Here is a 23119-nt window from a genome sequence, read left to right as displayed (position 1 = left end):
AACGTTTTCATATCATTGTAATTCATGTTGAAATACTCTTGCCCCCCCCAACAGTTGCTTTTTCCTCTCTAAAATTTTCTTTCTAGTTTCACTGGAACGTTGCTAATATTTGAAATTGCGTCGTTCCAATATAAGCAACCTATCTTTGTTATTAGCTTTGAAAGATTAATCTTATATAAAGAAAAGTTAATTAGAAATCAATTTTTTAGCTGTGATAATTTTAAAACGTTTCTGAAGAAAATGCACGAGTACTGATTGTTTCACAAAACACGTCTAATTTTTAGAGGTTCATTGACGTCTTAAAATGGTTATGTGTTATTGTTTACAGATTCACTTGCGATGCTACCTATACATTGGCTGGTCGACCTTCATCTACATGTCGGGATGACGGAGATGGGGATGCAGAGGGTGAATGGAGTTCTCCTGCTCCAACTTGCCGTAAAATCGAATGCCGCCCTCCGCATAGAAATCCAAGAAACGGAGAAGTTGAGTGCACGAACTCTAATTTGGAAGGAAGTGTGTGCAGGTTAGGTTTTCAGTGTTAACAGTGATTGCAAAGTAGTTTATTTCAACCAGCATGCAACCATTCTGAGGCTAGGAAGAAAAAAATAGTTTGAACGTACCCGCCCACTTGTAAAATTAATTTGGTCAGCATAATTTTTTTTTTAATTTATTTTATATTTTCATATATTTTTTCTCTGTCAATTGATTGCCCCCCTTTATGGGGCAATCTTGTTAGCTACGACTCTAATTTAAATTGATGCATGCAGTTTTAAAAGTGTCTAAGCCATAAAATGTCCATGTTAACGGAAGAAAAACTATTTAAACATTGAGATTAGCCTAATCTTGAAATCATGTTTTTTTTGTGAAACCAAATTGCGATTGAACCTTAGCTCTTTTTCTTAACCGTAATTTGCAAGCACATTGTTTACTACGAATACTATATCACTTAGGCATTTCAAAACTATACCGTTCAATTTATAAAATTTACTGTCGAAAAAACGTAAACAACGTAAAATTGTAATACTGCGTCAACGTTAATCGTATATACAGGCAAGGTTATAGCATACCACGATTTCTAGCCATATACAGTATACACGCATTTGGTCAACTTCATTTTTTATTCCTATTAAAACCCAGTAATCACAAATACGTTTCTGCAGACAGAAAATTGTAACTGCAAAATCTTTCATTATTGTTCAGAAACACCAAACAAATAAGCAGTACATTGCTCAAGTACTAAAGCTAGTGGTATAGTCAATGCAAATGTGGCATGATTATTTGTATCTGCTCCTCAGCTTCACATGTTTGCCTGGATACTCATTGGAAGGTAGGCCTCGCTCAACCTGTAGAGACGATTTTGATGGGGATAGTCTAGGATTGTGGAGCTCTCCTGCTCCTCTTTGCAGAAGAATCACTTGCAAACCTCCTCATTCTAATCCCAGAAACGGCCAAGTGACCTGTTCAGATGAGAATCTTGAAGGAAGCCTTTGCCTGTAAGATCTTGAACTATACTGACAAACATTTTAATTTTGTGCTTACGATAGTTTATTTTGATTCTTTCTTTTATTAAGGCATATACTACAAATTTGCAAAGAAATAATGAAGCTGCTTTAAAACAATTGTATGAAATATAGTGTAAGCAACTACATTAAAACAGATTTTTGAAAATATTTTTTTTGTAATTAAGGACTTATGACAATTTTGCAATTATGCTTTTGTCTCTAGCTTTACATGCGAAGCTGGTTATTTCTTGGATGGATCTCCAAATTCACTCTGCGAAGATAACGGAGATTTAGATGACGATGGAGTATGGAGCCAACCGGCTCCAGTGTGCAGAAGGATCACTTGTAGACCACCGCATCGAAATCCACGTTTTGGAAATGTCGATTGCTCTAATTCTAACAATGAAGGAAGTCTTTGCAGGTAACATTCAGCTGATAAAGTTTATGGTACTCAAAACATAGGCTACGATAAACCCTAATTTATTAATTCTATTTTAATCAACCTACTTTAACTTATTTTTGTTTAACCAATTGGTAAATACCAGGATAGAATCAATCCCAAAACCGGGAATCACGGCGAAAGGGCTGCAATAACTTGAGTACCCCTGCTAGCGGGGACAAACCCCAGGTCTCATCTACTAGAGACAAACGGATGATGACAATTTGTAAATACCAAAACAATAACCTTTGAGCACCTTTTGCAGTTTCACTTGCCGTGCCGGTTATTTCCTGAATGGTTCACCAACTTCTCTATGCGAAGATGATGGAGATAATGATGCTCTTGGCGAATGGAATGAACCAGCACCAACATGCTCACGAGTTATTTGCCGTCCACGACAAAGCGCTCCAACAAACGGAGCGGTAGAATGCACAGATACCAATAACGTTGGAAGTATTTGCTCGTAAGTTATAGATAGCCTACGTAGTTAAGCTTGAAATTTTTACCTTTAAAATGTGCACTTTTCATCAGCACTTATGAAAGGGGCAAAAAAATCTTCGTACAAAATTGATGAATATTACAAAAATGATTTGTCGGTCAAAACGTCTGAAAAAAAAAATAATCTGTTTGTTTTTTGCAGATTTTCTTGTGAGAGTGGATTCTTCTTGGGTGGCTCACAAAGGACTGTTTGCAATGATGATCTAGATGGTGATGAGCTTGGTGAATGGAGTGATCCACCACCAGTGTGTCGACAAATTACTTGTTCACCAAGTTTTGAAAACCCTCTAAATGGCGCAGTAGACTGTTCAAACCCAAATAACATTCTTGGAACAGTTTGCAGGTACAAAAACACTGCTAAGAAATGTCTTTTAAAAAAACTTTATATTTTTTTTCCTGGATGTATTTTGACTCTTTGACCTTTTCAGCTTTACTTGTAACAATGGGTTTTATTTGGATGGCCCCCCACGGTCACGTTGTGTGGATGACAATGATGATGATGACGAGGGTATATGGAATCGTAGAGCTCCAGTCTGCGTCCAGGTTACTTGTCCGCCTCCACATGTGGCTCCAACAAACGGAGGAGTTATATGCTCAGATAGGAACAATGAAGGAAGTACATGCAGGTTAGAAAGCAATAAAAATATTCAACATAGTGATAAATGATTTTTAAAGACCCTGTTGTTCCCCAGAAGCAAAATGGTTGGAACGCCTGGTTTATGTCATAAAAAAATAGAGCCTAAAATGTAGATACTAATAATTTAATAATAGTTTAATATACTGTACATGAGTTTAGTATCTACTTTTGGGCTATTTATTTTTTGACTATTTTTCCTCCATTATGATTGCCTTAGGAAATTTAACGGTTGCAATACGGTACCAGAAGAAAATTATAATATTGCAAATTAATCGTACGGTACACAAGCAATTGACTGTCTCAGTTTCCGAAGCAAACACCCAAGTTACCATTGGCAACGGTCATGATCAATGAGTTGAATTAAAGAAATGTGAAACAAATTTTTGTAATGTTTTCGTTTTCAACCAACAAAGATACGTGTGCGTTTTATAACATTACTTTCAGATGGTGCAAAATTACTGTAAACAAGACGTTCTGACCACAAACCAGTAGAAGTTACAACTAAGTAGAATCCTGGCATTAACAAACTTTCATTTAAAAAACAAGTCTTTCTTGATAAGAACCTTGTGGTTTATAGCGTTTATATTTCATACCAAGGCTGTGATTGATTTCTCAATAGGTCTGAGTAAGAAATTCTGTCTTCCAGATTCAGTTGTAATGCTGGATTCTTCTTGGATGGTTCTGTGAGATCAATATGCAACGACGACGAGAATGGAGATGCAGAAGGAGTATGGAGTCAGCCACCACCAACTTGTGTGCCAATCCGATGCTCTCCTGCTTTTAGTGACCCCAGAAATGGAGAAGTAACTTGCGATAATCCTTTCAACAATCTTGGAACCACTTGCAAGTAAAGATACTAACGTAGTAGCACGAGATACAAAATCTTCGACCACGTAAAATATTTCACTTGTTTGACAAGTAGTTGATGAGAAAAGAGTTGTTTAACAAAATTAAAAAGTATTTGAATAGAAAATGAGTAGTTGAATGAAAATAAAACTATAGTCACAGTTGAATAAAACTAACTTCCTACTTTATTCGATTCTTTTTCGAACAGTTTTGAGTGCAATGACGGATTTTTCTTAAATGGTCAACTAACGGCAGTATGTCAAGATGATGAAAATGGTGACGCGGATGGTGTTTGGAGTAATGTAGCTCCTACTTGCTCTCAAATAACATGTCCTCCTCCGCACACAAATCCCAGAAATGGTGAAGTTGACTGCACAGATTCAAACAACGATGAAAGCGTTTGCAGGTGATCTTTACAAAACGACAGTCATTTACATGGCTCAGGCCTACTAAACTCCACTTTGAAACAAGTGCGGCTGCTCATAATTATAAACTTAAGCTCATCCGCAGTAGGACAAGCGATGATATCTTAACCGTTTGAAACTTGATTGTTTTTTTTATCACATTGTTTGAAAAACTGTTGAACACTACTCAGTTAACATTTTTGGGGTAAGGGAGAAATATGGATTTAGTGTAATTTTGTTTGGTTATTGTTTCCAGCTTCACATGCAATGATGGATTTTTCTTGGATGGTGCACCAGAGTCAGTTTGTAATGACGACGGTAATGGAGATGCTTTTGGTGTTTGGAGCGAACCGGCACCAACTTGTGTTCCAATCAGATGTACTCCAGCATTTACTGATCCTCAAAATGGAGGTGTCGGTTGTTCTAATCCTCGCAATATCCTTGGAACTCTTTGCACGTACGTAAATCTACAGTATAATGACGTACAAGTAATGTAAGCTACTTTAAATCGTCAAAAAATTATTACATGTATTTGTGTTTAACAAATGTTATATTGGTCACATGTGCAATAACTACTCTTTGTGCGACGAAAATGTTAAAAGTACATTTTTAATCAGATTTACATGCAACGACGGATATTATTTGGACGGAACACCAACATCCGAATGTCTAGATGATCTAGATGGTAATGCTGATGGAGTCTGGAGCAGCGTTCCTCCAGTTTGTATTAGAGTTATTTGCTTACCACCTCATGAGGATCCCACGAACGGTGGCGTCCTTTGCACAGATGAAAATAACGAAGGAAGCAGATGCACGTATGTAGCTTTAACGTTTCTATTTCTCAAAGAACTAAAAACTTAGGTCATGCTCTGAGTTACTTTGATATAAATTATGAAACTTTTATTCACAGTATTGATCCCAGACAGCTACTAAACCTAGTAAAGACTTTAACCAGACAAACATTGAGCTGATTCAATTTGTTAAAGATCAATGCAGCATCAGTGTGTCTGAGATAAATAATAATCAAAATGTTGAATGTATTAAATTTGTAGGATTGTGCTAAGCCCTGGTTAGACTAGTCATAACTACGCTGATCTTAATTAAAGTCTTTGTGATGCTGCAAACATGCTAGGCTTGAAAGAGGAATCAACTTACATATTGATAAGACAGTTATGAAAGATTTGAAATCCAATTTTATGAAGTCGTTCTTTGATCTACATCACTGTTTAACTAACACAAGCTTTTACAAATCTAACATTAAACCGGATGAGATTACTAGCAAAAGGTTTATCTACATGCAATTATCTTTAAATTAAGATTTTCCTGCAACGACGGATATTATTTGGACGGCTCCGTAAGATCAGTTTGTAATGATGATGAAAATGGTGACGCTAATGGGGTATGGAGCCAACCACCCCCAGTTTGTGTCAGAGTTACGTGCCCACCGCCCCACGTGGATCCCACAAACGGTGGCGTCATTTGCACAGATGAAAATAATGAAGGCAGCAGATGCACGTATGTAGCCATAGGCCTAAAATTTCTGCTTTGTACCGTATCTACTAAAATCAAAATGTTTTTACAGTAAGTTATAATTAACATGAAGGTAGACAGCCAACAAAACTTCAGTTGCTTTAAACAAATTTGTGTTTTTCTTTGGTGATATATCCGACATTCAGCTTTGTTAATCAAGTGTAGAGAGCGTCCAACTAATTACCCAATCGAAATTTACTCTTCTCTTCAAACAAGCACGTGGGGCCAAATTTAAGACAAACAACGTTTTGAGACACATTGTTTGAACTTTAGCGTTTAAGTTTAAGATTGTAAGGTAAAAGTTTAAATCTTTACTAACCAAGCAAAAACAAACTCAGGCTACTGAAATGCAAACAAAATTCTTTAACTCAAGGTCACGCTGAACATTGGTCGTTCATTCTGAATCTTTCAAAATCCTTACATTCTGCTTCAATGAATTCCAGTGGTGTTTTCGTCTTACAATTTCATTTAAATATCAATAAAACATTTGCCTACAATAATTTTTTTTTTTATCTGAAATCATTTTTAAACAAAGGTTCACATGCAACGCCGGGTATTTCTTGGATGGTTCTGAAAGATCGGTTTGTAATGATGACGAGAATGGTGATGCTGAAGGTGTGTGGAGTCAACCACCACCTATGTGTCAGCCAATCCGATGCTTGCCAGGCTTCGAAGATCCAACAAATGGTGGAGTGATGTGTGACAATGCGCTTAACACTCTCGGAACGCAATGCAGGTTTGTCTTGTTGTTATGCAATAATTAAAAACCATATTGTTTCTCTCCACGTACAATCGTACATCTCATTTAATTTTTAAGTTGATATGATGTATGGCCTAAAACGTTTGTAATTTATAGTTTATTTTCATGTTATTATGTTAAATGCCGTCTGGTAGTTAGGTTTTATTTGTCTATGGTTAAAAAATCCCCTCTCTACCAAAACTGATATGATGTGTTTTGTGATATAAGCAGGACTCACACATTACACCAACTATAGCCTAGTTGTTTTGTGACAAATGAACTACGGAACTGCTTTTTATTTAAGCTGCTTGATATCAGCGCAGTGTATTGTTTGCTGTAGTATACAATACATGCATTCAATTTATAGGCTAACAACCTACAATTGTAAAGGTTTTATACAGGTTACTATAATCGTTGCATTTTAAATCAAGATTGTACAAGATGAGAAGAAACTATGTTGACTACTGTTCACTGTTCAGTGTTCAGTTTCATTTTTTTGCCATTACAACAAATCTATAATGTGCCAAACGTATCAGTAGTCTAGGCCACAAAACGCGAGGACCGGGACGTGCGTGAGAGCGAAATAGTCAATCAATCTCATCAACAGTTTGTCAAAAACAGAAACAGTATATGTTTGATATATGCAAGTTATACATACACTGCTAAGGTTGCACAAGTTCCCATACTTACAGAAAGATAACGAGACGATCATACGTCTACTAAGTGTTCGCCACCTTAAAAGCATAGTAGCCTATACACAAAGTCAAATGATTTGATGTCCGTTTTGTGAAGAGCGAAATGTATAGTCAACTAAAATCCTAGTGCATCTAAAATCTCTTGCAGTAGAGAACACTTTTTAGATCTGATATTCTTCAAACAGATTTGTCTGCAATGATGGATTCTTCTTGAATGGTGAACCAACATCGGTGTGTCAGGATGATTTGGATGGTAATGCGGAAGGTGTCTGGAGTAACGTGGCTCCCACTTGTTCTCAAGTGAGATGTCCTCCTCCTCACACAAATCCTGCAAATGGTGAAGTTGGTTGTACAGATTCCAATAATGATGAAAGCATTTGCAGGTGATGTTTACAACATGAAGATCTTTCTACTACTTTTTATAAATTTGAATGTAATTTGTACATAGTTTAAACGCATGTTTAGGCTATGCTGAAACAAAGTGGTGCTAGTGATGAGTCATTTTCGAGGGGTTGGAGCTTAACCGTACAAGACATTTGAGGACGTTCATACGTTTAAATTTTACGTATAATGATTTAATTAACTTCTTATAAGATGCGCTACATTGCTATTATTGTTGATATATGGATTCGGTATAATTTTGATCAAGCTGTTTTTTTTTTGTTTTTTTTTCCAGTTTTACTTGTGATGATGGATATTTCTTGGATGGTGCACCAGAGTCAGTTTGTAATGACGACGGTAATGGAGATGCTTTTGGTGTTTGGAGCGAGCCGGCACCTACTTGTGTTCCAATCAGATGTACTCCAGCATTTACTGATCCTCAAAATGGAGGTGTCGGTTGTTCTAATCCTCGCAATATCCTTGGAACTCTTTGCACGTACGTAAATCTAAATAATGACGTACAAGTGATGTAAGCTACTTTGCCTCATGGTAGGATTATGCTTATTTGTGCATAGAACATGACATTTGTTTTCGTATGTGTAATAACTATTTGTCCAATTGCTTGTGAAAATAAAATTTAGTGCTTTAACTTTAAAGATTGAATTAAATAATTTTGAGATGATCAACCATAGTCTGAGCTTAAGTGTCTTCCATCACGTCAGGTTTTCAAAACATGAACACAAAACTGTTAGTTTAGTCAAAAAATACCTAATCTACGTTGCGTTGATTACGCATATGCATTCTATAACCTATCGAGTAACCAGCGTCAGTAGAGAATAGCAAAGATTGGCAACAGACTACAATTTTGATAACATTTGCTTGAAACAATTTATTAAAAACAAGTAGAGATAGGCTAAAAGGGAAGCAAGAACTCGGTATCTGTTTTGCTAGTGTATTGCAATCAAATCATAAACATCAAAGCAAAATTACGGCCAGTAAACTTATTGAAGTTGTTTTACACCTCTTCACACAAAACTTTTTTATACTAGGCCTACTATGTGTGCTGATAGTAACTGCAACTTAAATTGTCTAACATTTGGTAAATATAAAATAGAATACTTTTTATTAGTATATCTCAAAAAAGTAACGCGACGGAAAAACTTTGACCTCAAAATCCGATGCAGCATCTCAAAATTATCCATTTGTTGAAGTACCAACATCACTCAGTTTTTGAAGTCCAAATATCATAAAAACGTTATTTAGGCGCATAATCGTAGTCTATTTCATTCAGATTTACATGCAACGACGGATATTATTTGGACGGAACACCAACATCCGAATGTCTAGATGATCTAAATGGTGATGCTGATGGAGTCTGGAGCAGCGTTCCTCCAGTTTGTATTAGAGTTATTTGCTTACCACCTCATGAGGATCCCACGAACGGTGGCGTCCTTTGCACAGATGAAAATAACGAAGGAAGCAGATGCACGTATGTAGCCTTGAAAAGTTTAAATATTTCATAGTAACATTTTACTTTGGGGGGTTTAAAATTTCTGATGTTACAGTTTTATCGAATGCAACTGATTGATGTAAAAAAGGTTTAAAATCACACAAAATTTTGCAAACATTTTCAATCTTACCTGTTGTCCATCTATTTCTAGTTTTTCTACTGATTCACTTTGTAAATCTTTGCCTAAGTTGCATTAGCCTTGCTACTACAAAAATGTGAAGAATTTTTTCTACAATAACTACAGTAGGCTACTGTATGTCTGTATCGACTTACGATCATTTTGACTTTGAAGGTTCACATGCAACGCCGGATATTTCTTGGATGGTTCTGAAAGATCAGTTTGTAATGATGACGAGAATGGTGATGCTGAAGGTGTATGGAGTCAACCACCACCTATGTGTCAGCCAATCCGATGCTTGCCAGGCTTCGACGATCCAACAAATGGTGGAGTGATGTGTGACAATGCGCTCAACACTCTCGGAACGCAATGCAGGTTTGTCTTGTACTTTATATGTTGCTTTGTTGTGTTGCTACCAGTCGTTTTTTGTGACGGAATCCCTGATGGCCAATTTTTTTCTAGAATGAGAGAAAAATAAGGTATTTCTGCCTCTCAAATCGAATTTGTTCGATTTAATCGTTGTGATCCTGTAGTTTTACAAATATGAGGAAATAGTTTGTGCAAAGTGGTAAAATACTATCAATAGTCGCATAACAACTGCATCTTTTATCGTGAAGAGCTTTGAAAATACGTGCTAAAAGTTGCACCATACCTTATGTTTTCAGCTTTACCTGTGATGATGGGTATTTCTTGAATGGGACTCCACTCTCCACTTGTGTTGATAACTTGGATGATGATGCGGATGGAGTATGGGATCAACCTGCTCCAACATGTACTCGTGTTACTTGTCCACCACCCCATGTTGACCCAGACAACGGAAACGTCCAATGCAATGACTCCAACAACGAAAGAAGTCTTTGCAGGTAAAACAGTCCGCGGGAACTTTTTGAAGTATAGTGCAGAGATTCGTATAGGCTACTGGTTTGGTTCACTGTGGACAGGTTTTCTAAAAGCTGTGTAAGAAAGACTAAAAATCCTATAATGTATGTAATGCTTTTATCATCACCATCTTGTGATCTTCAGTTTTATGTGCGATGCTGGATTCTATTTGGTCGGATCTGAGGCATCCCAATGCAATGATGACGGAGATGAAGATGAATTTGGCGAGTGGAGTCAACCTCCACCAACCTGCGAACCAATTCTTTGTATACCAGGACTTGATGCCCCAGGAAATGGCGCGATTATGTGCAATAACTCCGTCAATAATCTTGGAACAGTTTGCAGGTGTTGCTATCATTTTAAGTTCAGAAACATTTGTAGAAAATTTTAACAAAATTACAACTGCTTTTGTTCTTGTAGTTTGTGAAGTGCTTGATTTCTAAGCGTTTGATTTTTTTTAGCTTTACTTGCGACGATGGATATTTCTTGAGAGGTTCTCCAAGGTCAACTTGCAACGATGATTTCAATGGTGACGGCATAGGTGTATGGAGTAGTACAGCACCGACTTGCTCAAGAGTGGTCTGCCCACCTCCTCACGTAAACCCAGGCAACGGTTTGGTTGACTGTACATCTGGCAACAACGAAGGCAGTGTCTGCAGGTAATGATTGTTGAGTGAATGAGTCCAGACGGACTTCTTACTTGCACTATAAGGCATTACCTTCTATCAAAAGTAAACGTATGACCAAGGTAGAATACAGTAACCGACAAGAAAAGTAATGGTTCATAATCAATACCTGTAAATCACGTCAGGTTGAAGTGAAACAGGACATCAGTCGATGATAACAAACACCAGCTGGCGTCTGCTTTCCATGGTATTGAACATCCATTCCCTGTATACATTCCATGCATTGTACAGTATATCCGTGTATGCATTCTCAATATAAAACGCGGAAACATTGCCAAAGTGGAATGGTAAAATGATAAAACCGCTGTACAAAGCTCCAAAGAATGACGATCTTAAAACAGTTTCCTGGTGTATCCATGGCCACCTGGAGATGTGGCCTGATTTGTCACATTTTGCAGATTTTGATTACAGCTACTGCTAGTGCTTGACTGACATTTTTTGAGATGTTTTTACTTTTTGCGGTTTCCTAATGACATAAAACTTTTTTGTTGCCTTGAGGAAGCCGTAGCAAATGAGAAAAAGTAAGTTGAAAAACACAAAATCAGACTGTTATTGAAACAGTCTGATTGAAATCTTCAAAATCAAATTTTCTTTGTTTTTCAACATGTGAGGATGTTAAAACCTATTGTGTCATCTGGGGAAAAGAATAAAGAAAGCGTAAAAATCTAAATTTTAGAAAAATTTATTTAAACGTTCGCCCAAAGTTAGAAAAACCTGGAAATTTCTGCAAAATGTGACAAATCAGGCCGTATCTTTAGGTGGCCATGTGTATCTAAACGCAGTACAATGGTTTCACTTTACTTTAAAACGTTTTGTCAATTACAGCTTCAGTTGTAATGATGGATATTTCTTGGATGGACCTCCACAATCCACATGCGAAGATGATTCCAATGGAGATGAGATCGGTATATGGAGTCACCGTGCTCCCACTTGTGTTCCTATCAGATGCTCACCAAGCTTCAGCGATCCCGATAATGGTGGAGTGCAATGTGATGATCCTTTGAACAACCTTGGAACAGTTTGCAAGTAATACACTTTTTATTTTACGAAGCTTTCAATATAAGGGAAAATTGATGGAAAAGATGGACTACAAACATCTCAAAATAGACTAAATAAAGTTATGAAAGTGTTGTAAGGAAAAGTTCATGATTTTGAGCAATAGTGGCGCATTGCAACCAATTCTCGTCAAGGAACATAATGATGGTACACCAGTGTCAAACACGAGGTCACGCGATACATCATGAAACTTTCCAAATTTCTTGTGACAAGCGACTTATTTAAACGTTGGTTTGTTTAATTTAATTTCATCATTAATCGGTTATTTTTAAAACAACAACGAGCTAGAAGCTCAACCTTATCTTCGCAAGTTGTTGTGGACGACCTTGGTCATTCGTTATTTGCTGCAGCCTACTTTACTTATTTGGACGTGTTTTTGTTTCAGTTTCGATTGTGACGATGGTTTTTTCTTGAGTGGCTCGCCAAGGTCTGAGTGCTTAGATGATCTGGACAATAATGCGGATGGTGTTTGGAGTGATGACGCCCCTGTTTGCATCAGAATCACCTGCCCACCACCGCACACAAATCCTGACAATGGCGCAGTTAGCTGCACTGCCTCAAACTTTGAAAACAGCAATTGCGGGTTGGTTTACGCATGGCTTTTAGAGTGGCCTTCGTTATATTGAATTTGTTTGATAACAAGTCTTAATTTTTGAAGATGAGCAAATCTTTTTACAATCAAAACTACCAAGACCTATCAAATGAGAATTAAGTTGGAAATACATGTGTGCAAGTGCAAGTATTAGAGTGGACTGATGGGATTTTGGTCGAACGCAGTGTAGGCCTACAAACCGTTTATTCTTGTTCAAAAGCATCGCTTCAGCGTTGTGTTAAGCCAATAAAGTAGAAGTAGACTATCAAAAGAACCAACTACAAACTGAAGCTCTATTTCGTTGCTATACCAATGCAGCCTATCTGATTTAAAAAAATCTTCTTCATTTAAACTACTTTCTCACTTCCACATGCTGGAATCTAAAATCCGTCCCCTTTTTCCTATTTTGTTATTGTTGATGCAGTAGGCTGTTGTGCCTGGCATTAAAGATTCTGTTTGGAATCGAACACTGGTTGCATTTGCACACTGAATCTGTCTTGACAAATCTTCATGTCTTACCTTAAGCTACATTTCTCAAGCGGGAGAGCAAGAATCAAAGGGAGAGCTGTGATGTGCATCAAAATAACCAAATATTCTTTGTAAATCAACCCCACGAAAGCAACATGCAATATAGCAGGGCCTACTCAGATTTTGGCTATAGAATTAAGGGTTTTATAGGCTTCTCAGACCTGTTTACAGAGGTAGTAGACACGAAAAAGTTTGTGAAACACTGGTCTTACTCAATACATTTGACATTACGATAACTCTGTGCAATTCCACTATCTCAGCCTATGGCTAAAACTCTAATACCATTAACTTTATTTTTAGATTCACGTGCAATGCAGGATATTTCTTAAGTGGATCAGAGAACTCTATTTGTAATGATGATGAAAACGGAGACGCCCTGGGTGTGTGGAGTGCAGATGCCCCGACTTGTGTTCCAATCAGATGCTCTCCTGCCTTTGAAAATCCACAAGATGGTTCAGTTGTTTGCGACGATCCTTTGAATAACCTTGGTACTAGATGCAGGTAAGAAAATAGTGAATGAAACCTGAAAGAAATTGCTGTCGCTGTTTAATGACTTTTTCCAAGGGAAATGAACTACTTTGCAGGCTACTTTTATAGAGCATATATGCTTGACAGTGAATCTACAGAATTCGCATGTTCAAAATCAATTTGTTTGAGTTATCTTGATGACTAAGCTTACTTATGTGGACTGCACTATAGGAGGCAAAAGTAGTTAACGCTTCACCATTTTGAGTTGGTTTATCCGTTACATTTGTTGACATACTACGTAGGTATAAAGTTCACATAGCACAATACAGTGTGCTTTATTGTTTTTTTGTTGTTTTTTTTGATAAAGTTTAACGTAAGAAATCACCATCAATAGCTATATATCTAAAAAAAATTTTTTACAGATTTACTTGCAACAACGGATTCTACTTGGACGGTTCTCTAACGTCAGAATGCCTGGACGATCTCGATAATAATGCTGATGGTGTTTGGAGTGATGCGGCTCCAGTCTGCCAACGAATTACTTGCCCTCCTCCTCACCGAAATCCCAGAAATGGAAACGTGGATTGCACGAATTCAAATAATGAGAACAGCGAATGCTCGTATGTTTGCTTGATTTTGTGAATTAACTTCGGAATTCTTCATTATGCAATTAGGTTGCAATAACAGCAGATGCAGTTTTTGTGAATGGCTTGATATCAGATTTTATTGGACAGACCAACAAAATTTATGTCTTGTCCCTTTGTATGAGTATAGGTTGTACATTTCCCATGGTTAAAATGTTCAGCATAACTTGTGTTTGGAGCTTGAGCTTTATTTTATGTAAACTCTATGTTACGCTATTGTTACTGTCAACCTATAGCCTACTAAACAGCTCAGATAACGTGGTAAAGCTTAAATTCAGCTAAAGTTAGCCTAAACTGCAGTAAATTTGTTGGTCAGTCAAGATAAATTTTACACTAAAATATAAACAAATGTCGCAAGTTTTCAATAGAATAAATTTGCAATAACAGTTTTAAAAAACTTTTCACTTCTAAACGTCAGATTGTTAGAAATGGAAAGTTTTCGCTGTGAGGTGACAAGTAAAATTTTTTTTAAAGTTTTTCTTGTAGATTATCGCTGCATAAAAACCATCGAAACCTTTTGCTGCAGTTTCACATGTGACGCTGGTTTCTTCTTGGACGGCTCTGATACATCGATATGTCTGGATGATGCGAATGGGGATGCTGTAGGTATTTGGGATCGGCCAGCTCCGACCTGTGTGGAAATTACATGCTCTCCAAATTTTGAAAATCCAGAAAATGGACTCGTTAGATGCAATAATCCACGCAATAATCTTGGAACTGTTTGCAAGTACGATATATCAGAACGAAATTTAGGCTACATAACGCTTTGTTTTACGATAGGACAGCAAAAAGAAAAGATAAAATTTAGTAATAATATAATAGTTTTCTAATTTAGATAGCAAATATGCAGCGTAGACTATTTTTTAAAAGTTACTAAATTAAGCATTGATTAAGTCCAAAAACTAAATCAGCTGTCTCCAATTAACTGTTTTCTCATTTTTTTATCGTTAACTAACCATACACATAAGTCTAAACTTATTTTTGTCAACTTTGTCAAGCATAAAATTTGGCAGGTGAGCAGTCTATAAACCTGATTGGTTTAACTAACGTTATTTTTTTTCTATCGGGTATTCAGATGTAATTCTTAGTTGGTGTAACTATAAAATGGCTTATTTAAATAACTAACAATGCGGCGACATGTCTACAAGTATTCCACTGCTAGAGTGATAGCAATTTGTTTTCAGCTTCCAATGCGTTGGAGGATTTTTCTTAAGAGGATCCCTTTCATCAGAATGTGTTGACAATAACGACAATGACTCTGATGGTGTCTGGTCTCAACCAGCTCCCATCTGCATCCGCATCACTTGCGTACCACCTCACGTTAATCCTGAAAACGGAAGAGTTGAGTGCTCAGATTCCAATAACCAAGACAGCAACTGCGAGTAAGTCAATAGAAAATTATTTCTATGGCGAAAGTGAGCTTTTGAATAATTGCATAAAAGTATAAGTTATACGCCAAATTAAAAAGGCAAAACACACGAAAGCGAAATGTCTTAATGTTACAACGTTACCTTTATGTATTACATGTAAAATTAATTGTATCCATGTAAGTATGTATATAAGTCTGTACAATAGTACTCTAATGTCTTGTATTGGTGAGAAAACAGTTTGACCATAACTTATTTCTGCTTATCGCAGGTTCGCATGCAACGCAAACTACGCATTAGTTGGAGAACCAGAATCTCTTTGCGAAGATGACAACAATGGAGATGAGTTTGGAGAATGGAGCAACGATCCACCTACCTGCCAATGTGAGTCAACTAATTAAGCAATGGCAGCACTTGTTAGAACATCATACGCAAAATTGGATTTCTAAAAATCATTTTCGGTATAATATTGGTTTTCAATCGGAGTCCATAAACCTCTGAGGTTCAATACACTTTGCCTCGGAAGTTTAATCTGTTTTTTATCTGTCTTTAATCTGTTTAATCTGTCTTTAATCTGTTTAATCTGTCTTTAATCTGTCTTAGTCTTGAACTCTCCATAAACCTCTGAGGTTCCATGATCACTTACGAAGAAAATCATTTGATTTTCTTTCAAGAGACTTGATTTTCTTTTTAAAGAGAGAGGCATACTTTCAGTTAGCTAGTGTTGAAGCAACGGTGTCGTTGCAATACCTTTTGAAAAATTTCTTGTATGTGCTTTGAATTTTTTACATCTATGCAACCGAAAAACAAAACTGTCTAAAATTCTTTCATACTTTTGAATTATTTCTTTCATAACTAGGAGGCTGATATCCAACTATTATAGTTGTTAATCGTAAACAATAAACATCAATGCAGTGTGAGAAAATTTTTTACTATTTAATTGATTGAAAAGAATGTGAAAACAGCTTCAAATAACAGTAAGCTACTACTTTTTAAGTCAGGGGTGTGCAACTTTTTTAATGTCGAACCAAATTTGCGGATCCGAGTTTGGCTGCGGGCCAAACTTGCATTTCTTATCAAGTATCCCTACCATAAAAAAGAGATTTAGTTAATAACAAATTAATAAACAACGTTGTGTGAAGTGGTAAGAAAATTATTTCAAATAACTGTTCATGAGATTTGAAGCAGTTTAAAATGTCATTTAACAGGTTATAAGTTTAGCCTACGAATTCTGTTTCCTCAGGAAGCAGCCCAGTGTCTCTTAAAGTTTAAAAGTGGCCTAGATCTTCCTTTTAGATGTAGCCCAAGCTTTTAAAAATCTCAACTTTTTTTCCGCATACCTGTCATTCACATACTGGCTATTTTGCTGCAGCTTTTGTGTTGAGGTAATTCAGGTGTGTTGCTATCAGTGGCGTATAGCCAACGGTGAACATTGTTTTGGTGTTCACTTTCTTCTAGAGATGTTTAAACACTTGCTTGCATAGCGAATTGGTATCATACCACATCAGTTTATTTTGCTATAAACTAAACAGCCATTGAGCAAATGTACTTAACGACTGCTGAAAAAAGTGAACACCTATAAAAACTGGTCACCGTATGCCACTAGTAACTATATCAACCAAAAAAAAATTATACAACCAACTTGTGTTTTCCATTTCATGTCCTTGTAGCTTTATAATTTTCAAAAAATGTACCGTATGTCTACCATCAGATCACAAAACCTTTTGAGCATCTCGTCCTTGCTTAACCAACTCATTTTGGTAAAGTACAAAAGGTCTTGATACGCACAGTTAAGATTGTCCATAAACGGAATTAGGGTAGTGCGATTAAAACCTTTGAAAACCTTACTAGATTAATAAATTTTTCATTTAAAAGTTTTTGTGGCGCGGACCAGAAACCAAAGCCTGGCTATAGAGCCACATTTTTTTGCTTTGCGGGCGCATTTGGCCCACGGGCCGCAGGCTGCTCACCCCTGTTCTAATCTTTCCTTTTTTTCTTATTAGCTTTGGTATAAATGTTATCTTAGTTTATGTTCCAAATGAAATAATGCAACAAATAAGATATTTTATTAATAGAGATAACTGTTTGAGCATACCTTTCCTTAATTTTTATATATTTTACACTTTAATTTACAACACCACTAAATGACAATAAGCTACCATGAGCCCCGGTTTTATTTTGTTCCAGTGATTGTCTGCCTTCCACCATTTACCAGCATTGACAACGGAAACGTTGAGTGCACAAATGACAATGTGATCAACAGCGACTGTGAGTTCACATGCAATCCTGGATACGAGATTGAAGGAGAACCAGCATCGACTTGCGTGCCAAGAGATGGGGGTGGTGTATTAGGAGATTGGACCGTTTTCCCTGCACCTACTTGCATCCGTAAGTGTTGTAGGCGTTTCATTTACTTTGTGTATGTGTGTGTGTGTGTGTGTGTGTGTGTGTGTGTGTGTGTGTGTGTGTGTGTGTGTGTGTGTGTGTGTGTGTGTGTGTGTGTGTGCGTGCGTGCGTGTGTGAGTGTGTGTGTGCTTTATCAGAAAAGTGTTGCTTTGTTCTTCCTGCAGCACACCTGTTCTACGTCTAGGTCGATATGAACCGCTTGTTACTATCGGTTTTACGAATTAACTGTTCTGAAATTTTCATCTGTTGTAAGATACAAAAGATTTGTGATGATTCAGGTGGCGTGTATTATTTTTTTTGTTCAAAGTCCAGTTTTCATAACCATGTTGCAAAAGTAAGAAAATGTAGGAAACCAGAATTCGTTTCCTTAGTTTCGATGGTGTTTGTGTGCAAAAAAATAGTAGAAATCGTGTCTCGTTAGAGATATTCTTGGTTTGATATTCTTTTTACATGCACCATACACCTGCCATCTTGGTGATAACCGTAGACGCTAAACAACAACAAATATGCACTGACGAAAGCGTTGCATTTTTACTGAACACATAAAAACATTGTCGACAACAGCAACCACTCATATTGAATTACTGTATTATTATTTTTTGACATCATCAGGAGACTGAAAGGTCGTCTTTTCACATGGCTTCAATCTTTATAACTGTCTTCAATAAGTGACTTACAAAATGTTGTATATCCTTGATTAAACAAATTGTCGAAAAATATCAATTCAAATATACTTTTGTTGCAGGAAGAGGATGCGAGCCAGCCCCAGAAGCACCAGAGAATGGCTTTAGAGCCTGTACAGATGGAACCTTTTTGGGGTCTCAGTGCGAGTACGGTTGTGACGATTACCATACTAGAGTGGGTCCACTTTACTCCGTGTGCGTTGAATCTCCAGGAGGTTTAATATGGGACCGACCTGCTCCAGTTTGCCAACGTAAGTTTTTCATTGATTATTCCAAAAACTCAAGTATGACGTCTTCCATTTTTGTTCGATAGGGGCCATATAACTTTTCAACTTTGTGTAAAAAAAGATTTTACGATAAGTTGCATTCTCTTGTCTGCGATATTTTGAAGAGCTTTGTAGAAATCTCTGCAGCATTGACAAGAGGAATCCAGGAGTACTTTTGCGGTTCTAAGTTTTTCTTTGGAACGAAGAATTGAAACAAAACGCTTCGTATTTTTGGAGTTTGGACTCATATTAGCTTTTATATGGGTTTTCTAGCCATATTGCCAAAAGACAGCAGCTGCAGAGCGACAATAACTACGAAAACATTACATTATTATTATTAATGCTAAGATTGTGGTTTCAATTCTTGTTTACAACTTTGCAGCTAACCAATGTCCAGAACAAATCTTGCCTCATGGTGTAGTCGAGTGTGATGACGCGACTTTGACAGCCCCGGCCAATTGCCAGTTTAGATGCACAGATCCTGGCTACATTCTCTTCCCAGGAAGTATCACCGAAAACGATTGCCTCAATGACACAACTTGGAGTATACCAAGGCCCTGCTGCGCACGTAAGTGAAAAATCAGTTGCCTCGCTTTAAATATTTTTAGATTCAATGAATAGTGAGAAATTTTAACAAATGAAGGGCAATTACTAGTATAGACTACTTATCCATTGTCATTTGTCAATGGTATCTTAGTCAAAAAGCAAGTTAGCATATATGGGCAGTGAGATGACATTGATCATTCCAGATTGAGTAGCCTACTTTTAAAATACTTAAACTATAGTTTAAAGCACAACACACCTACATCAAAACAAACATTCCTGTTTCTGAATAACAAAGTCAGTAGCCTATGCTACGTATAGAGATATACCAACATTATGGTTTTGTAATCAACTTTAAACAATATTCTTGTTATTGAGGATCTGTCGTGAAAGTAGAGTTTTCAAAATGTTTGAACTAACAGACCTAAATATCAACTCATTCAGTTTTTCCTTGCTGCCCTTTCTTTATCGAAAATGTTAGTCTTTCATTTTATTTTTTCCTTTTTGTAAACCACTCTTTTTTTCCCTTGCAGTTTACGCTTCTTTTCCTTCTTTGTTACATCGATTGTCATTTTTTAACCTTCACCTCTTGAACTTTACACTGACCTAGCGCGTATATCGTATATTCCCAGGAAACTGTCCACCATTTGCTGTAATGGATTTCAACTTGGTTTTGGATTCTTCATCTTCAATTGGTCAAGAGAATTGGAACACAATGAAGGCATTTGTTAGAACTATAATTGAGTAAGTTTACTCCACGTGTAACTTAAAATGTCAGTACGGCACACAATATTTAAAAGAGCGTTGGAATGTAATAAAAAAATGCAAAGCCTAAAATGTACAAACTAAACTCATGTTCAGCAGACGTTTCGAAAACTATAACTTGGTCTAATGTCTACATTTTGGATTCTTTATGTTTTGATTACATTTACCAGGCATTCCAACCATTTTCCTCTAACTCGTTGGAATGTCTTTCATATTTAACAATCGTCCATTCACTTTTCAGATCTTACACGATATCTCCCACGGCAACTCAGATTAGTGTTTTCCGTTTCAACAATCAAGTGGATACAATTTCACAGATTCTATTTAATGACTTTCCCCGTGATAGAGAAGGTCTATTACAAGAGTATGATTTCATTGAATATGATGGAAGAGGTACGAATGTTTGAAATAGCACAATATGCTGCATTTCATACTTTAGTAACGCTGCTTTGTAGTATTATTAGCTTGTAAAGAGTTGAAGAGCAACGCATATGTGCGATGGATAGTCTCTAGAGCCATATAAAAAACACACATCATTATTATTAATGCAACGTTCACTCGCATTACTCGGCTTATTTTCAGGTACTCTAACTGGACAAGCGTTGGCGCATTCCAGAGACGTAATCTACCAGAGTCGTAATGGAGATAGGGCGAACGCAAGAGATGTGATGTTAGTAATTACCGACGGCAGGGCTCAAGACAGTGTCGTGGAAGCAGCCCAAGACTTACGTGATCGCGGAGTTACGGTAAGTACAAATTACCCAAATCAAAAGTGATGATGCTCCGATGTTTCGATTTATCAGATGTGGTTGCAGTTCATCATGCTTATTGACATAGGCTATGGTAATCAGCAATTTTTAAGGATGACTGGCAAGTTTTTGTTGTCTTATTTGGAGCTCACATACCTTAAAGCAGTCCTGCACAACATAGCCTTCGCTCCTTTAAATCTTTTTATGTGGCTCCGCAAGATGATTTGAATGATGATTACTGATAGAAAATAATCTAAAAATACCAAGTTTCAACATCATGCTTAATTATAACGAGCGTGTCTCCAACAAAAGATGTAATATTTGTCATAAAACTTCATTTTTTTGAGATTTTTTGATGTTTGTTCATGATATTTTGCATGACCTGTTATGCTTTGTACCTTTGAGTACCGTAGAGCTTTACCGCTAATAAGTTTTAAAAATAATAGGCTAACAAAGAGATACTGCAGAATGCTCCTTCGGAGATTACTTTTCAAACATGTTGGTTCGATTTTTTCCATTTCGACGATATCTCTTATTCAACGGTTACGTTATATAAATGTTTCAACAACGTTAGCATACAGCCCACGAATAATAGTTTTTTGTGTAGCAGTTTCCTTGTATGGTTTGAGTTCTGCAGGCCTGACTTAAGGTAGTACTGGACGAATCACTTACGCACTGTATATCCTCACCACTTAAATGCATTGCACTCAGTTGCTTAAGCACCAAACTTAGTGAACAAAAAATAAGACCAAGCAGAGCTAGTTCGACTCTCGGGGTGTGCGCTTCAGCAACGCATTTCAAGGACAGTTCTTCATTCAGCGGTACCTGGTAGATGGATTAATTCACAGAGAAGAACACTTCAACAAGCAAAAACTTTATTGCCAAACTCGGTTACCGCGCCTGCGTCAGTGGTTTAAATCCTCTGCAAGTATCAAAACTGTCAACATTAAACTTGCAAAAAAGCTTTCTCAGTGCTTGATTAAAGGCTTCCACAATCAACTTTAAAGAACGTTTTCAGCTGTCTTAGATATGTATGTTCCTTTTTTAAAAGATAGGCTCTGTAACTTTGTTTCTCCTTCATTTCAACAATCATGTGTTTTTAGATATATGTACTTGGTGTCATCCCACCACAAGGTCAATTGGACGGCGTACAACTCGAGCAAATAGCTGGCAACCCTGACAACATCATTCTTGCAACGTCAGGCTTTGCAGGTCTTGATTCTGTACTAGTAGAAAGCATCAGCAAGACAATTTGTGGAGAACCGTGCGCAGATGATCCTCGACCCTAGGCAGCTTTAATTATAAATTTGTTTTTGTAACTAAATCACTCAAATTATCGTAATTGTTCAAACATTGCAAAAGCGTTCAAGTTAATATATTATTTGAGTTGTCAGTATCTTTATGAAGCACATACCATCGATATAGGCTATATCCAATTGTTCTAACATCAACCTTAAAGTGTTAAAGAGAAGCGAACAGAAGATATATTATTCCAGCTATTGTTTCATTTCCTGTATTGTTTTTCATTTTCACGATTTTGTTAGATTCCTCAAGAACTTGCCTTATGCGGGCTACACAGATTCTTGTAGCTTAAAAGTTTTAAAAAGTACGTTCAACATTTATTTACTTAGATCATACTCATCAATTTGCTTTATCTGCTTTCGTACAGTGTGTGCCTTACCTGCTTTTACGTTCACTACTACTGACTCAGAGAAATAGTTCGTGCCTCACCTTATTTTAACACTGATATCAAATGTGGTTTCAAGAATAGTTTCAGCATGAAGTGAATAGTTTCAGCAGACAACAAGACAAGGCAGGTAACTGCACAACTTTCATTTAAGCCAAAATTGGGCAATAGACAAACCAACACAACGGTGTTCTCAAAATTTCATTTGAAGATTTTCATGTGGAAGTGTAAGAACCGTTTTTCCAAAAATATATATAAATTTTATTACCGCGAGCATGATCTGTATGATTGGCCAGTTTCAGTTGCGCATAAGTGATTACACTGATTTCTGAGCTCTAGGGCCTAAAGGATTGTGTGTGGAGATTCAGTGACAGACTGGTTATTGTATTCGTTACAGCTTATGGAAAATCTCAGTTTGATTCCAGGCTATCTCATGCTAAAACCGTAAATTGAATGATTCCAGGTGATAAGTGATCACTGATCAGCCAAGTAAGTTAA

At 36.8% G+C, this 23119-nt stretch overlaps 1 protein-coding gene across 1 annotated transcript in view; it reads left to right on the top strand.

Annotated features, from left to right (window-relative positions):
* Positions 1 to 22888, top strand: part of LOC145783989 (complement receptor type 1-like) — a 41885-nt gene extending 18997 nt beyond the window's left edge. The window contains exons 9-41 of the mRNA XM_082595749.1: positions 329 to 526; positions 1299 to 1496; positions 1729 to 1926; positions 2210 to 2407; positions 2585 to 2785; positions 2871 to 3068; positions 3726 to 3926; positions 4134 to 4331; positions 4586 to 4786; positions 4947 to 5144; positions 5647 to 5844; positions 6395 to 6595; positions 7479 to 7676; positions 7970 to 8170; positions 8966 to 9163; positions 9477 to 9677; positions 9968 to 10165; positions 10326 to 10526; positions 10643 to 10840; positions 11693 to 11893; positions 12309 to 12506; positions 13344 to 13544; positions 13934 to 14131; positions 14682 to 14882; positions 15340 to 15537; positions 15794 to 15906; positions 17710 to 17910; positions 18674 to 18862; positions 19260 to 19445; positions 20053 to 20164; positions 20427 to 20578; positions 20768 to 20931; positions 22038 to 22888. Of these exons, the coding sequence (XP_082451875.1) occupies positions 329 to 526; positions 1299 to 1496; positions 1729 to 1926; positions 2210 to 2407; positions 2585 to 2785; positions 2871 to 3068; positions 3726 to 3926; positions 4134 to 4331; positions 4586 to 4786; positions 4947 to 5144; positions 5647 to 5844; positions 6395 to 6595; positions 7479 to 7676; positions 7970 to 8170; positions 8966 to 9163; positions 9477 to 9677; positions 9968 to 10165; positions 10326 to 10526; positions 10643 to 10840; positions 11693 to 11893; positions 12309 to 12506; positions 13344 to 13544; positions 13934 to 14131; positions 14682 to 14882; positions 15340 to 15537; positions 15794 to 15906; positions 17710 to 17910; positions 18674 to 18862; positions 19260 to 19445; positions 20053 to 20164; positions 20427 to 20578; positions 20768 to 20931; positions 22038 to 22223 (6283 nt within the window). The 3' untranslated portion in view covers positions 22224 to 22888. The remainder of the gene's footprint in view (positions 1 to 328; positions 527 to 1298; positions 1497 to 1728; positions 1927 to 2209; positions 2408 to 2584; positions 2786 to 2870; positions 3069 to 3725; positions 3927 to 4133; positions 4332 to 4585; positions 4787 to 4946; positions 5145 to 5646; positions 5845 to 6394; positions 6596 to 7478; positions 7677 to 7969; positions 8171 to 8965; positions 9164 to 9476; positions 9678 to 9967; positions 10166 to 10325; positions 10527 to 10642; positions 10841 to 11692; positions 11894 to 12308; positions 12507 to 13343; positions 13545 to 13933; positions 14132 to 14681; positions 14883 to 15339; positions 15538 to 15793; positions 15907 to 17709; positions 17911 to 18673; positions 18863 to 19259; positions 19446 to 20052; positions 20165 to 20426; positions 20579 to 20767; positions 20932 to 22037) is intronic.
* The last annotated feature ends 231 nt before the right edge of the window (positions 22889 to 23119 follow it).

Source organism: Aplidium turbinatum, chromosome 15 (assembly GCF_918807975.1).
Source record: "Aplidium turbinatum chromosome 15, kaAplTurb1.1, whole genome shotgun sequence".
Taxonomy (NCBI): domain Eukaryota; kingdom Metazoa; phylum Chordata; class Ascidiacea; order Aplousobranchia; family Polyclinidae; genus Aplidium; species Aplidium turbinatum.
This window is presented reverse-complemented; position numbering and strand designations above follow the sequence as displayed.